The sequence below is a fragment of the Sitophilus oryzae genome, unplaced genomic scaffold, assembly GCF_002938485.1.
Source record: "Sitophilus oryzae breed Bouriz unplaced genomic scaffold, Soryzae_2.0 scaffold_179_pilon_pilon, whole genome shotgun sequence".
Classification (NCBI taxonomy): domain Eukaryota; kingdom Metazoa; phylum Arthropoda; class Insecta; order Coleoptera; family Curculionidae; genus Sitophilus; species Sitophilus oryzae.
The window spans coordinates 3,512,872-3,529,802 of record NW_022146501.1 but is presented as its reverse complement, the minus strand read 5'-3'; the positions used below and the strand labels follow the sequence as shown (position 1 = coordinate 3,529,802).

General features: G+C 30.8%; 1 protein-coding gene across 1 annotated transcript in view; it reads right to left on the bottom strand.

The window, feature by feature from the left end:
* LOC115882678 overlaps positions 1-16,808 on the bottom strand; it is a 34,482-nt gene extending 17,674 nt beyond the window's left edge. Inside the window, exons 1-13 of the mRNA XM_030900871.1 lie at positions 16,680-16,808; positions 16,273-16,613; positions 16,010-16,214; positions 15,368-15,627; positions 12,985-13,180; positions 11,928-12,120; positions 11,758-11,867; positions 11,369-11,458; positions 11,179-11,311; positions 8,829-9,025; positions 6,821-7,003; positions 3,325-3,569; positions 1,697-2,061 (exon numbers count right to left, since the gene is read on the bottom strand). Coding sequence (XP_030756731.1) covers positions 1,697-2,061; positions 3,325-3,569; positions 6,821-7,003; positions 8,829-9,025; positions 11,179-11,311; positions 11,369-11,458; positions 11,758-11,867; positions 11,928-12,120; positions 12,985-13,180; positions 15,368-15,627; positions 16,010-16,214; positions 16,273-16,613; positions 16,680-16,682 — 2,521 coding nt within the window. The 5' untranslated portion in view covers positions 16,683-16,808. The remainder of the gene's footprint in view (positions 1-1,696; positions 2,062-3,324; positions 3,570-6,820; positions 7,004-8,828; positions 9,026-11,178; positions 11,312-11,368; positions 11,459-11,757; positions 11,868-11,927; positions 12,121-12,984; positions 13,181-15,367; positions 15,628-16,009; positions 16,215-16,272; positions 16,614-16,679) is intronic.
* Between the last annotated feature and the right edge of the window lie 123 nt (positions 16,809-16,931).

Below are 16,931 nucleotides of genomic sequence, written 5' to 3'. Positions count from 1 at the left end.
TCTAGGGTGTAGAGGTTTGATAAGAAGAGATTTTTCGAAATTTCAATATCAAGAGGATGAAACCATAAAATAATTAACTAGAAAGAAGTGTGGGTGAAACCAGTTGTTCTAGAACAAATCGAACAAATTTCGACGCCATTTTAATTCTCTCCGTTTAGTTTTGTTTTGTAAATTCAATTTTTTATTTCACCTGAAATTTATAAATATAAAGGTAATAAAGCATATAAAATATACATTAAATGAAAAATCCCGGAGAAAAAGACGTTTCTGTGAGTTTTTCGAAAAAACTTTTAAACACGTATATTTTATTTTGTTTTAAGATTTTTTATAAATTTATACAGGGTGTTTCATAAAATATGACCATTGACTAATCACGATTCTGCTTAAACTGCTTGACGTTTAAAGCTTGATTTTCATGCATCCGTTGTCCGACGATACGATGATACGATATTAATTTTATTGGTTGAATATAAAGACTTCGATTGGTTAGAAACGGTTATCCAATCGAAGCCTTTAAATACAACCAATGAAATTAATATCGTATCAATGTATCGTCGGACAACGGATGCATGAAAATCAAGCTTAACCTTTCCGGGACCGTGCTACAAAAAGTTACGTTTCAGGCCGTGTGGGGCAACTATGATACCCCACTGAAATATTTCGAAATCTATTAACATTTTGCCACTCAGGTAAATTATCAATAATTATTTGTAAAGTTTTATAATAAAACGTCAATAATAAAGCTAACAAACAATAAATAGTTTGTATTTGTTTAATATAAAAAACATTTAATTTTAAAACTAAACTCCTATTAATTTTCTGCACATTATTTTGGCAGTCTGGGCAAAAACGTTTTACATTCATTGCGGTGAATATTAACAAGATTTTTTTTGCATGTACTACATAATATTTTTGTTTTTATCTTTATACAAAGTCACCAAAACGAAAAAACATAAATAGTGCATGTAGGATTTCAAATCAATGCAGGCCGTGCGAAGTGATGGAGGTACCCCAGGCAGTAAATTTCAGTTTTTCGCGGAAAATAAAAAAAATACTTGGATATTTTTGTTAAAAAAAGGTTTTGTAATGTATTTTCTAGGATTACCTGAAAGGAAAAAAGTGGGAAATAAAAATTGTAAAAGTTATTAAAGAAAAAACGCATCTGGGGTACCTAAAATACCCCGCACGGTCCCGGAAAGGTTAAAGCTGATTTTTGGCAAACGGATTGACTGTGGGGTGTAGAGGTTCGATCAGGAGGGGTCTCTCGAATCTCAAATTCCAAGAGGGTGAAAACGCCCCTAAAATATTACAATATTTGTTATTTAAAAAACGGTTAGTCTTTCGTGAAAACGCTTGAACAAGCATAATTTATTTGTGTCAAATTCCAACGAGATGAAACTACCTCTCAAATATTACCAAGTTATATAATAATATCGCCATATTGTTTTTTCTCATGCTGACATAAATGTGAGAAAATTTTATCCAGTTTGTATGTTAATGGAAATTCTTGCTTATTGCTTTATCATCACCATTACAAATGATTAATTCGACGCGAACGAAGTCGCTGGTACACACTAGTATCTTTATAATTAATTTATTTTTGTTTCCTAAAATATCTTGATTAAAAGAAAATATATAAAAGTTGGCAACCCTTAATCACGTGACTAAAAGTTTCTTTGGTATGAACTGTAAATACCTTTATCTAACAAATTATTTTGCGTGGTCGTTTCTGGAGGTCCGCTTTTGGTCAAAGATTCGACAATTTTATGGAATATATTGGGCTCAACAGGATTTTTCGCGTTCTTACTTAAAATATCCTTAAACCTTTCCGGATTGTCAAAAATACTTTCTCTCGTTTTGCGGGCGTTGTACTTCAAAACTGGTTTCGTCATCAATTGGTCGTCTATGTCGTCGAACACGCTAGAAAGTTCCCGCTCGATGATCTCCGACTGCGACAAAGATTTCGTGTCGGTCAAATTTAAAGTTTCCAGATTTCTGATTATGTTTTCGGATAGTTCCATGTCCTCTTTGATCAGCTTTAATGGCTCATATTGCTGCATGCTAAAGAATATAAAAAAGATGAATAAATAGTTCACTTCAAGCCGAAGAATTTTATTAAAAAAGATGTCACAGTGTCCTTTGATGTGACGATCCAGATACATCACTGAATAAGAAGACTAAATAAGGAGTTAGATATTATTTTTATATTCATTACATTACAGACGGAAGGGACGTCATAGTCACCATTTTCAATTACGTTTTTTGACAGTTTTTGTTACAGAATCTTTGGAGAAATTCGAAATTTTGTGTCTTTGCTCATAAACGCCACCGTGACCTCGGGCCTTTAATAGGGCTACGGCGTTGTCAGATTTCGTTTTTTGTCTCGAACGCATTGTTGCCTTTTGTAAAAAATGTATTCCCAATTGGAATACCTAATCTGTGGCACAGCAGAGGTAGGCAAAGATTGAGCGGGTCGTTCATTTGAACGAGTATTAAAAATGAATCGTGAGATTCACTGCTTAGAATACCGTTCGTTCAATTGAATCTTGGCCAGCACGGATCCATAAAATCGAGTTGTAAAAAAGAGTCGTGAGAATTGAATCGGATCACAATGCGATCGTTTGTTTTTACGGCTCGTTCGTTCAAAGAGTCATGAGCATTGATTCATTGTTTACAATACGACTCGTTCAATTGAATCGTGCCCTGCACCGATCCATAAAATTTGATCGATGAGCCGTAAAAAAGTCACTAATGCAATCGTTCGTTCAAAGTGTCGTGAGAATTGATTCATTGCTTACAATACGGTTCGTTCAATTGAATCGTGGCCAGCACGGATCCATAAAATTTGAACGATGAGCCGTAAAAAAGAGCCGTAAGAATTGAATCGGATCACAGTATATATAGGTATAGAGAGAGTCGGGCACCAATATTTAGACTTATGGCGGATTAAAAGACGAAATCGTGTTTTTATACGTCTCTAAATACATATAGTTGGCCTCTCTTCCAAGCCAACTGAACGCCATTTTTTTTTCGATCATACGGTTAGGTACTACAATAGTCACCAAAGCCACCCCGTCATATTAAAAAATAACATCAAAAAGTAATGATAATTGAAAAATTTGCAAATTGTAGGTGGCAAGTTAACCAAGGCATGTGTTGATGCGAATCAAAAAATAAAATGCTCAGGAGTCATGGTTCTGACAGATCAAGTCAGCACAGATAAAACACAGAGTCATGGTCAGCACAGATAAACCGGAATTTAAGACAGCCATAATAAAACTCCTTCCTTGGTCCTTTTATTCAGTGATGAGAACATATACTCACCTATCAGTAATCTGAGCAATGTCTATAGTTGGCTCCTTGCAGACTTCTCCACTAACATCCAGTAAATTTAAATCCATAGAAAATTCATATAGTTCTTGTTTTAAGTCGCCGAAAATGTCAAAGTTTACAGGGGGGTCCAGACTTAGAGACGACGAAGTAACTTGGTCTAGAGGTTTTATTTTTCTGTGGTATTTCACCGTATCGATGAAGCAAGTTTCCACATGTTTAAAGGCTGCTTCGTCTACCTTCAAATAACGTGACGTAGAGTCAGTGATGCTTAGACAGTGCCCTCACTTAACAAGTCGTGTGTTCAAACAGAAAATTACAATAAATATGATATAAAATATAATAGATCCGATTCTGATTTGTTTCGTGGCCACAGGGAATTAGTCTTAATATTTTTTCAATTTATTATAATTTTCTTCCAAGTATTTTTAGCCTTTCAAATAAAATTTTGAGGGTAACAGTTACTAAAAATTGACGACATATTCACCAGGACACGCATATGGGTTATCACTGGAATATTTAAAAAAAGCATGTACGCCACTGACTTTTTTCTCGTTAGCAAAATAGTGTAAGCAGTTTAATGCCGATTAAAAGTTGTCTATTGATATTTTGTTGATTTCGGCTTCCTTGATGAGATGAACGCAATTTTATTAATTTGCCTTGATCCAAGTCTAATAGCCATAACCAAACTAAACCTTTTGAAATTGCTATAGGTTGGACTCATGGTACAAAGAATACAAGGTATGATATTGCGCAGGTTGGTCATTACGTCACAGGTGATAAACGGCACCATTGGGGTAACAGTTACTAAAAAGTGACGACATATTCACCAGGACACGCATATGGGTTATCACTGGAATATTTAAAAAAAAGCATGTAATGCCACTGACTTTTTTTCTCGTTAGTCAAAATAGTGTAAGCAGTTTAATGCCGATTAAAAAGTTTTTTATCTATTGATATTTTGTTGATTTCGGCTTCCTTTGAGATGAACGAATTTTATTAATTTGCCTTGATCCAAGTCTAATAGCCATAACCAAACTAAACCTTTTTTGCTATAGGTTGGACTATAGTACTAATATTTAATAATAAATTAAATAAATTAGGTAAAATAATTTATTAATTTAATTTTTATATTAACTTTATTGTGATTAATAAAATTGCGTTTATCTCATCAAGGAGGCCGAATTCGACAAAATATCAAGAGATTATTACTTTTAACTGGCATTAAACGGCCTATACAATTTTGATATCAAAAGAAAAAAGCCAGTGGCACACGTTTTTTTTGAAAAATATTCCAGTGATAACCCATGTGCACGTCCCTGATGAATTTATCGACACTATTTTAGCATTAAAATATGTAGCTCTTAGAGTAACTTTTACCCTTAAAATTTCATTCGAATCACTAAAAGTACTTGGAAGAAAATTATAATAAATCAAAAGATTATTAAGACTAACACCCTGTAGCTACGAAACATAGTAGAATCGGACTTATGTTGATATGCAAAATAAATTTTATTTTTACGTAAGGAATCTCCCCACGAGAGATGGCACGTTTTTTGAAACACCCTGTATATGACATCGGTGAGTCTTCTGTCATTTTAGTAGATCAAAAGTAGATGATTTATCCGCCATTTTTTGGATCTCGTTTGTCAAAATCATGTATTCTCTCTATCTCTCTGTCATTGGTTTATTTTATTTATCTGTTTGAACATTCCAACTTACCTTTAAGCATTATCTTGAAAGACACCTGATTAAACATGCATATTACAGGTATGAAGTGTTATTTTTTTGTTATGCCGTAGATCCTGCATACTTTTTTTTTTAAACTCAATAATAAAACAATCCCGTTTATTGCAAACTTTTCGGCACACCTCGTATAAAGTTTACGAGGTCCCTGTCGAATGCATTCTAATCTCGGAAATAGTCTGCCCAACGAGAGAATCCCTGACAGTGACAGTTGTGTCTGTCATCTTATTCACAAGCAAATTAAAAAATCAAAATCATTCCCGGTTCATTGGACAAACTTTATCCTAAGGAAATTAGCGATGGGAACTATCGAATGAATTAGACTATCGAATTATCGGTTTTTGAATGAATGATTCCAACTATCGAATGGTTTTATTTGAATAAAATCATTCATTCATTTGTATACTAAAGCATATGTGACAACCTCGCCGTGCGACTAAATGGTTATCGTTGAGCCACGACTATCGAATGCTTTGGATAAATGAAATTTAGTATTCGTTTGATTTTTTAAATACTGTGCTATTTTTGCGTTTATTAAAATATTTAAAATACTAAATAGTAGTTTTTTTTTTAATTGACGATTGTGTGCCGTGTGCAGGTACTCGAAATTTTTCGAAAATTTGTGTGATTTTCCGTAGCCCGATCTTTCAATTATTTAATTTTATAAGGTATATAGTCTATTTTTTAATGGGAGAAGTAGCAATTTTAAGAGATGAGATGAACTTACAATTCATTTTAAAAATACAAATTTGTATTTTAGATGTTCAGATGTGATATAATAATATGAATTAGTTGAACTTGATAATCATATTTAAGTAATGTGGTTAAGTAAATGGTTATCAAACTCAAATTTTGGGGGTGAGAAAATTAAATTGAAAGTTTTACACGTGCCAATTTAAAAAAAGTTAACGATATTTGTATTTTGTTTATGCTAATTCTCTTACATGTAGTTTTTGCGAAGAAATATTTCATTTATTTTTTAAAGTAAATGCCAGTAAAAGTAAATATTATTTTTAAATAGTAATATAAAGTAATAAAAGTAATATAAATAATTTTGATTTCTAATTTTTATTTATATTTTCCTTCCATTACACTGCATGCTTAGAAAATAAAAAGGTATAACAACAAATTATTACTGTTATTACTATTTATTTAACCAGTGTTTGCTTAAAAACATTAAAAAATAATGTTCCTACATCCAAAATAAAATTATTGCAGTGTAACAACAGAATATTAATAAAACAAATGAAAATATATAGACATACTATCCCTAACAAGAATAATATTCTTTGCTAATACCAACTAATACCAATATATGGTAACAGCGCCCTTCATAATGTATTTTCTGTGTAAATACTAGCACCTCAATTAAAAAAATAATGTGTCCTTATCTTTATATGACTCCGCAAAAAATCGAATATGCCGGCTTCTGTCATACCATTGCCACCGTCCGCTATCGGGTTTCTAGGAAAGAAACCTACGTCGCCGGGCGACAACTAAAATCCAGATTATATTTTATTATAATCGATCCTGACGAATAAATGAATTTTATAAATGAATGGTTTTTGCTGCCGAATTACTAGAATACAATATTTCAAGGCAGATCTATTCGATAATTTTTATTCGAATAGTGTTTGACGAATGTTTTCTTACTAGCTATCGAATTATTCAAATGAATTGCAACTATCGAATGTTTCGATAGCATTTTCATTCGATAGTTCCCACTACTAAAGGAAATAGTTACCTCTGGAGCCGACTCAAAATACAGCGGTATACAAAACTGAATGGGTACAAGTAAGTCTTCCAAAGAGTAGATTTCCGCGGCATTGGGGGCAAGGCCATATTCCAATTCAAGAAATGTCGGAAACAAATGCAATTTTTGAACTTTGCACTGTAAATTTGGCAACATTGGAGGCGGCGCCTTAGCCTGAAAGAAAGAAAAATCATAAAAAACAACGTCCGATTCGGCAGAAAATGAATACTGAAAGTTAATGTTTCAAATGACATTTTCCATTTTGCTTCAAAACAAAAAACCATTGAATAAAAAGAGTAAGGAAAGACTATATCAACAAAGTCAGCGAAATCTGAAAGGCGTTTTAATATGGCTACCTTGAATTCGGGCTTAGCAGTGGCGTTCTTATTTTTTAACGAGTTAAAACATGAAGTAGCGCAAACGTAATAATAATATTTGTGGGTTTATAAATAATTGATTAAAAAATATATTTTCAATAAAAATAAATAAGCTAATGTAAACAGAAATACAGATACAATTTTTTTAACAGTGAAAATTTGTTCTATTACTTTTATATAATATTAGTTTATATCTATAACTAAAATTTGTTCTATTACGTCTGTCCAATGAGTTAGGAAAGATTGCCACAGATTATATAAAAAAAAACGACAAGAAATGCAATTCACCGGCTCGGCTTCAAAGAATGCAGTTTAGAGGCGGGTTTTATACAGGGTGTCCCAGAAACACGCCTGAGGTTTTTTTTGCGAAAAAAAATTGTTGAAAATTGATTATTTTTCTTGACATTTTCTTGGAAATTAAAAAAAAACATTTTAGTGCCACTTGTTTATTCACCTGAGGCGTCAAATAAGCCGAAAAACCTCGTGAAAAAGCGGTTCTCAAAATGTTGCCACTATTTTTTTGTAATTTTCACGATTTAATAACTCGGTTATTTTCAAATTATTTTAAAAATGGTTTTAAAAGTTAAAAATTGTTAAAAGATGTTTCTTTTGACCAGATCTACAGCCCCTTAAAATATCTGCACTTATTTCTGGGACACCCTGTATAAACAAGGCGAGTCGTAAATAAGTGCAAATATTTTCAGGGCTGGTAGATCTCGATAAAAGAAATATAATTCCTCTCTACCGTTTTTCAAATAAGTCCAAAATAACCGAGTTATAATACTTTCAAAATATAAAAAAGTTACTTAAATTTTCAGAACCACTGGAATTTTTGTTTTTTTCCCTGTAAATTTAATCTACAACCTATGTTGCCATATTATCAAAAAATTAAGTTTTTTAATTAAAAAAAATTCAACATTTTTTATTTTTTTTTGGCGAAAAAACTTATAGGCGTTATAGACATAGAAAAAAAATATTTGCACTTTTTTAAGACTCATCCTATATAGTATATATGCTCTGAATTAAATAGACAGACACAACTGTCACTGTCATGGAACCTCTCGTTGGACAGACTATATCATTCTAAGAACGATCACAAGCTGCACAAATAAATATTTATAATAATCACACAATCCCTTCCAGATTTATACACTTTGCATAAAAATATAAACAAAAAATAATAAAAAGTAGTCAGGGGAAATTTCAAACAAAACTGACAAAAAGGTGCCTCAGTGACGTCATTTCCGTTACGAGTCTTATTATTCAATGGATAAAGTATTATCAAAAGCTGTGGAACAATGGCAGTTGAAGGTCAACTGTCAGTATTAATTTTCTCGATATTACGACTTATTTCTTGAATTGGTCTTGTGCCTGATTTGTCCTTAAATAAAACCTGTGAGTCACGTTCAACAGTAGAACTTTATTTAAATAAATATTATATACAATATAACGTATTTAGTAATCCTTAAGACATAAAAAATAAAATTCTTTAATGAGTAGACACAGATTAACACTTATTTTTAGATCGTTGTCCTTGAAATATTTCTCTTCGCCATCGCTACCCTCCATTTTAGCAAGCTAACTTTCGCACTACCTACAGTATAAACCTTATCGTTATTTACCTCCTCCTCCCATACGGCGTCTCCATTTTTTACCAACACCTCGTTGATATAGGCGACCTTGTTTGGGTTGGTGACGTCTGCCAGAAACACGCATATATATTGATCGGCCCAGTTAATATAACTGACTTTGATTTTGGTGTCTCGCCGGTTCACCAGGTCTCGGAATTTATCCGACGACGATTTGGCCCAAGGGGTGTCTGAAAGAAATTTTGCAATTTAATACACACAGTGGCTGACAGTGGCTCGGCGGCCATGATGCCAACTCGTGGGAAACTTCGAGATGCAGAGAGAAAAGGGAAATTTTAAGCCAAAACACCAAATTATCCATGATTTGAATTCCAGTTTATAAGGGATGTTCTATTATTTAAATGCCTAACAATATAAATAGAGTAGACTCAATAATTTTGTTGATTTTGTACTACCCTTGTATATATGTATTTTTAAAGTAGATCAATCTAAGACGTTTATGGACCAAGCCTACTAGATGGCAGGACCGTTTTCTCTTTTGAATAAGAAGACTAAGGAAGGAGCATATCAAAAATCTTAGGTCCACCGCGATGGGCCTCAAATATGGCCTACTTAAATTTCGGTTTATCAGTGCCGTTCTAATTTTATTTAAAAAATGTAAAACTATGATGTAGGGTAGACGTGAGGTAGACTCAATAATATGTTGTTTTATTTGACGTTGTGAATAAATGTTGGTAGTTATTAAAATTGTTACAAAAATATATAATTCTAATAAAAATAGATAAGTTATAATAATTATTTATTAATACAAACATCCGATACGCTACTGAAGCAGGTAAATCTGGTAAATCAAATTGACGTATCTAAATTCTTTGACATCTAATCATTGACAAGTAGTAAATAAAAGCAAAAATGCAAGAAAAAATATATAATTAGTTAATTTAAGTGAATTTCATAAATGATCGGTTTACTACACGTATGTATATTATATAGTCACTTACTAGCGAAAAGTTGTTCAATTATTTCACTCGATTTTTCCCGAGATCTACCGCACGCTACACAACCAACTATTTTAGAGTCTTTTTCGATAAATCGCGATAGTGTCACTGTTAATTTAAGTTCTGCCACAATTTCCATCTAGATTTACTACCTTTATACAACTATCAGTAGTAGAATAAATAATAAATAATAAATAACATAAGATAAGCTCCGTAAAGACTGACAAATCCATAAAATTTCAAATCAAATTCAAATGTGCCAAACGAATCGTCAAACAGAACTGTCAAGGATCCCCACCCTAGAGTGCTTTTTCCGCCCACCATGCATGAATACATAGATAGCTCCTTCCTTAGTCTTTTTATTCAAAGGTTTTCTCTGTATTTTACTACAGAAAAATATTTTTTGTTACTCTGAATTTTGAAGCGACATCGATAATTTTCTGACTGTGCCAATTGGTTACTAATCGACCAGATACTTTTTGTCTATTAGATATGCTATAAAAGCTGGTAATTATACAATTCGACCATTGTAAATGCCCGACAAATTCTGCAACGAGGCCGATGTTTCTCACTGATAAGAAATAAAAATGTTTGTTTAGATAATTTTCGAGGTATTTTTTCTTTCTGAATGCACATAATTTTAAAGTATTAAATAAAATAATCATTTTAAAGTATTCTATATTCTTTGTCCCCTTGACCTATTATCCTGGTCGCACGTATCGAAGTTCTGTTTCTTCTAGTTTTAAAAAACATTCTTATTTCTTTGTAGTTGTAGTGTAAAAGTAGATTAATTTATTAAGTTTAATTATATGTTTAGTGTAGAAGTGTAGTATTTTTATAGTTTATTTTGTAGTTAAGTAATAGGTGAAGGGATAATTTAATAAGTTATTTTTTCTTTTTGTTTGATTAATTAGTAAGCTTGATAATTTGTTCAGTGTAGAATAGTAAGTTGTTATGTAGAGTTTTTATAAGAGATCATATTCGTTTATTTTGTAGTTGAGTAGTAGGTGAAGGTATTTGGGTATCTTTTTCTTTTTGGTTTTTCTTCTAATTGTAGTAGTTCTATTAAGTATTGTAATAGATACACTATATCTTTCTTCAAAGTCGTGTAAAAGTGTGTTATCATATAATTTTGGTTTTCTGGTAGTAGAATATACAAAAAAATCTGATCTATTTTAAATTAAATTAATCTAGTCTTATTAAATATTATTATAACTAGTCAAATAATAATTCTAATCAAAGTTTTTTGAAAAATATAAAACTATCGATTACTAATAAATATAAATTATTTCAGAAAATAACTTTTGAAATTGAGTATTATTGATAAAGTTTAACATAGTTATTAAAATTATTAAAAAATATATTTATAGTAAACAATAACTTACTTTGTACGTGGGGGGCAATATTTGCCAATCGGCAACGCACCGCTTGAGCTGGCAACAGCGTAAACTGAGTATGCAAAAAACACATTCCCCTGGTAGGAACTTTACGTACTGTGCCATAGTCAATAAAAAACACCTTAAAATAGACTAAGTTACAACGACTACATTACAAATTTTATAATTTTTTACATACTTTAACTAGGTCCTTGGTATTCGGTAAAACTTTAATAATCTTGGCTCGGTGATACTCTCCATAAATAATTTGGACACAATAGAGACCCTCCTAAAATATATGAGTAATTATTATTATTAATATAATATAATTCTATGTAAAAAAAAATGTGCGCATATTTGAAAAAGTGTAGTTTGAAATGTTGAAAAAGTAATAAATTAAAAAAAAAATATTTTTTTACATGTAAAAAATTATTTTTTACATGTAACAAATAGTTTCATACACGTAAAAAATACTTTATTACGCGTAAAAAATAGTTTTTACGTGGCGTGTTAAATATTTTAATATATTTAATCTTTAGTAAAAATAATTTTATGAGAAAAAAAAACAGTTTTTGTTGATAAAAATACCTGTATTAATCCTGGTGGAACACCATATGTTTTTTGATTGTCTTCATCATTATAGAAATCTTGAATATCATCCATGAGAATGTCTAGAGGAGTTTTTTGATCGGATGTACCTAAAACGAATTTTTAATTAACACCTACAGGATATTACAAACTGACATCACTAAACATACCAAAATAAATCCAAAATTTTGACGGGTCATAGACCTCAACCACTACAACGTCTAATTCGTCACCCTCTTGAGATTCTTTGGGCAGAAATTCTTTTGGTATTTCATTACCAAGCACAAATATATCTTTAGGAATATACCCACTAAAATCTGACCAATCCAAATCTGGTAAAGGGTTACTGACCGATTGGGAACACTAAAAAATTAAATATTAAGTTCATTCATTCTACAGTGTGCCCCTGAATCGTCTTTACAAAAACCTTTTTATTAAACTTTTTCAGAAAATATAAATTCTTCATAAAAGTTTTTGATTGTTCTAAAACGCTTAATCCCTTTTATAGTTTCTAAAATTTCCGTCTCATTTAAGGGAAAACCTTTGTACTGGACCCGCGCCTTCTCTAACCATGTTAGCATTATCAGCAGATGATTAAAACTAAACTAATATCTACAAATTACCGTTAACAGTTGGCACCGACTAGGCGTGGCAAAACTAGCCAAGTGAGTCAAAACCAACGGAGCGTAACAATTAATTACTGAAACTAGACCAATAGGAACAGAAAACTAGAAGGAATAATTTTGACGCTCTCATATGCATCTAATTGCCTGTAATTTGAGATTTGTTTAATTAATTTTAAATTATTATTTATACAATAATCTTTAGTCAACCATAACTTATCTGAGCCATATGTTCTTTAAATCTAGTTAATGTTGATCTTCTAGTTTGACCAACATATTTCTGATCAATACAATCTTTAAATTATTTAGCCCCCATTTTTCTCAAGAAGTTAATAAAAAGAAGTTTTTCCTCGGGGACATACTGTATATAATATAGAGGGCGAACCAGTGTTCTGAAAAATCTCCATATCAATTTATTTTTTATTATTTACAGTGTGATTCAAATACCATAAAATCAAAAAACAATCGGCGAGTTTGGAAATAAAGATTTCTCTCATCATTTCCAAGCCTACTTGACGCCGTTTTTTCTTGGAGTGAAAATATCAAATAGAAAACCTAAGGCATTTTCAGAATACCGGACCATCTGGTATAGATAAACTTTTACCTTATCAGCAGTATTCAAACTAGAAATCGTACAATTTCTTTGGGTAACCACCGGTGGTGGTTTGCTGCGATCAAACAGTTTAAAATCATCCTTGCCAGGTCTCACGTAGTGAAAAATATTTTTTAAAGCTATACACATATCTATTAAACTCGAATACCCATAATCCATATATAACAGATCTAACTTAAACATTTTTCTGTAATTTAAAGAAACAGAAATGAAACGTTAATATTACATCGATATTAGGGTGTTTCAAAATAAAAAAAAATTCTTATGGTGTTTAAAAGTTGAAAGTACATTTAAAAACAAAGTAAAACCCTTAATATTAATATTGAGCTTTGCCTCAATTTATTTGTTGTTTTTCCATTCAAATAACACAGATTTTTTTTTATTTTTGAATTTTAATAATTTCGAAATGGTTTGTTTCCGCAACATCCTCGCGAGAATATGTATAGGAAATTTCACGCTCTACAAAAAACGACCGAAGGTCAAAGTTCCTCAGATCAACGTCTCAAAGATATCAGCGATCAAAAATAACACCAATCGAAAATTTCAAATATTTTCCAATAAAACTACAAAAAAATATCATCAGACTGGATTTTTATATAATTTTTCCTGTAAAATCACTTCAATTCTGTTAACCTAGAATAATCAATTTTTTTTTGGTTTTAAAAATTTATTTTATTTTGAAACACCCTAATCCCCTAATACAGGGTTGTTCACCACATACGACACGGAGTATTGTAGCTAAACGATTAAATTTTTACAAATTGTAAGTTTTGGGTTCATTGAAGGACTATTAGAGCTACAATTTAAAAATATTTTTACAAGATACGAGTGTCCCAAATAATTAAAAAATATCAAAGTTGTATTTTTTAAATGGTTGTTTTGTATATTACTGCATTTTTTTAGTTTCTACAATTAAAATAAAGGTAAATTTGATTAAGGTTTATTACTTAAACCTTACCGTTTTTAAAATATTTTCAATTTTGCGAAATTGCAGTATTTGTTTTGAAGGCCTCATTTCTTCCTGGAGGATATCAAAGTTTTTAATACTAAATATTTACTGAAGTTTATTTATTGATCAGTTATTGTGTTGCAATAATAAAAATTATACTACCTTATACAGAATGTCTAAAAAATTATTTTAAATAATTACTAGCTTTAAACGGCAATAACTTATTTACTTTAAATGTACAAAATGTACAGGCTAGTAATATTATCGTTTTTAGTAAAACGATAATATTACTAGCCCATTTGTATGCAAAAAGAAAACTATTTAAATCTTTATAAAAGAGTATACCATTAATTAAATATACCACCAGTATTTCCGCCCAAATACTAATTAACTACATACTTAATTGTGTTCGTTAATAAATTATTCTAAATAAATGTGGATTTGAATCAGAAATCAATATAATAATAAGTTATGAAAATGAACGTCTGTTGTTGTTATAAATAAAAGCAGTTGTCAAAAAATTAAATATCATTTTTAAGGTGTTACTTTTTACCACACTCTCTAATACACATACATAATTCAGTTTTTTTTAGTATTTGGAGCAATTATTATTAATCAATAAAACAGTTAATTTTGCTTTGTACAAGCACTAGAATTAACTAAAATAATAATAATACTCTTTATTAGGAATGTTTTTTTTACATAACATAACCTACATTGAAAGAAATACCTTGGTTTAAAAACATTCTTCAATGTCAAAATCCATGGGTATATTAGATAATGAAATCTAAATTATAAGAAAATGCCTGTGAATTGAAAACTGAGAAGACAATCCAAGGTAAAAACGGTATAATCATTTGAGAGCCAATTAAATTGTGCATTAAATTCTCATAAAATATACAGTGTGTTCCATTTAAATCAAACAAGTTATTGCCATTTAAAGCTAGTAATTATTTAAAATAACTTTTTAGACACTCTGTACAGGTAGTAAAGATTTTATTATTGCAACATGAATAACTGATCAATAAATAAACTTGAGTAAATATTTAGTAATAAAACTTTGATACCGTAAATACCATAAAAAAAGAAGATTTAAAATTTATACTGCAATTTCACAAAATTGAAAATATTTCAAAAACGGTAAGGTTTAAGTGTAATAAACCTTAATCAAATTTACCTTTATTTTAATCGTAGAAACTAAAAATGTAATAATATATAGGGTGTTCCATTTAAAAAAATACAACTTTGATATTTTTTATTTATTTGGGACACTCCGTATCTTGTAAAAATATTTTTAAATTGTAGCTCTAATGGTCCTTCAACGAACCCAAAACTTACAATTTGTAAAAATCTAGTCGTTTAGCTACAATACTCCATGTCGTATGTGGTGAACAATCCTGTATATTACAATTATTTCATATTTACTTGTAATACTGTGGTAATTCGCTACACCAAATTCCATCTTCAAACTGACTAATTAGTTTCTTCAAGTTGTTTTGAACTTTTTGGGGCACATTCGAGGAGTCGTCATCGTATTTTTCTTCAATATCCTTGAAAGTTAAGTTATTTAAGCTGGTTTGGGCTTTTTCAATGTCAGTATTTGTTTTAAATTGATGCAGATCTTCCTGGTTCAAAACAGGAGCGTTATCAGGTATTGCACTTATCAAGGGTGGAATCACAGGAGTCTAAAAACAAAACAATGTTGTAGTTTTGGAGAAGAAATTTAACAGAACATTATTTTGCTTTGTACAAGCACTAGAATTAACTAAAATAATAATAATATAAGCACCTGCAGAAAACTAGAAAAACTTGTCCCAAAAACAAGCTTACGAAATTGAAAAGATAAGCAAATTATAAAGTAAATAAATGTAAATAAATAAACAAAAGTCCCTCAACAAGTCTCTGACAGCTAAGTGCTAACTAATATTTATGTTTTCAACTAATAATAATGTTGTAATCAGTCTACCAAATATGTACAAATATAAACATTTTATAGCTTTGACTAAAACTTAAAAGTTTTTGCTTAATTCAATTAGGTATAACTAATCTAAAAGTATATTTTTTTACCTTGCTCTTTTCAGGTCTACTCTCTATATGAAACACTTTATTCTGATTCTCTGGCTTGACTCCACCACTATAACTACTCCCTGCGTTTGAATATGAAAGATTCTGACCATTTTCTATCCTTTTTGGTCTTGTATTATAGTTTGAATTGTAATTAGAACTTGATGTACTGGGGAAAGATGATTGTACATTTGTATTAAATGGCATTCTGCAAAGAAAACATAACATTAGTACCAGTACTATCTATATATTATCACCGCAACAACCTTTGGTTTCTAAATGGAGCTGGAGTTGTTTTTCTTTTCATAGGAGGAGCAGAGCGTCGTTTTGTAGTGACTTTTTGCCGCGACACCATCAAGTCTATATGGGCACTTTTTTCCGACAAAACAGGAAATACAGCAGCAAATGGTCCTGTGCCATCAATTACACAAATGTCTGGAATGCTTTTTAAAAACTGTTCGACAGAGTTATACCGAAGCTCATGAAATGGAATTTTACTTCCTACTAATTCTCGGTAATCCCGCTGTACGGTCGTAATTGTGGATACAAGCGGCGAAGAAGTAAGAATACTCTTTATAATACTTTTTACCTCTGCTTCGGTGGCTGCCTGAAAAGTTAGTAATAAAATATAGATTTCGAGATGAAAGAAGCTACTAAATTTAGAGCAACTTACCATTTTTAACAGATACTGTAATTAAAACCAAATTAAACATAAAATAAAATCAAAAGGACCTCGAATCGCACATTTTTATACCACTTTTAGCACTTTCACGACTTTTTGCGTTCCGTTTTCCGCTTTATTGAAACCACAGATTCCCATAACTTAATACATGTGTTTATTTAAAATGACACAATGCTGATCTGTGGGTATAACGCTTGGATAATATAAATTATATATGATCTATGTCGGCCTTGTGGTCGAAAT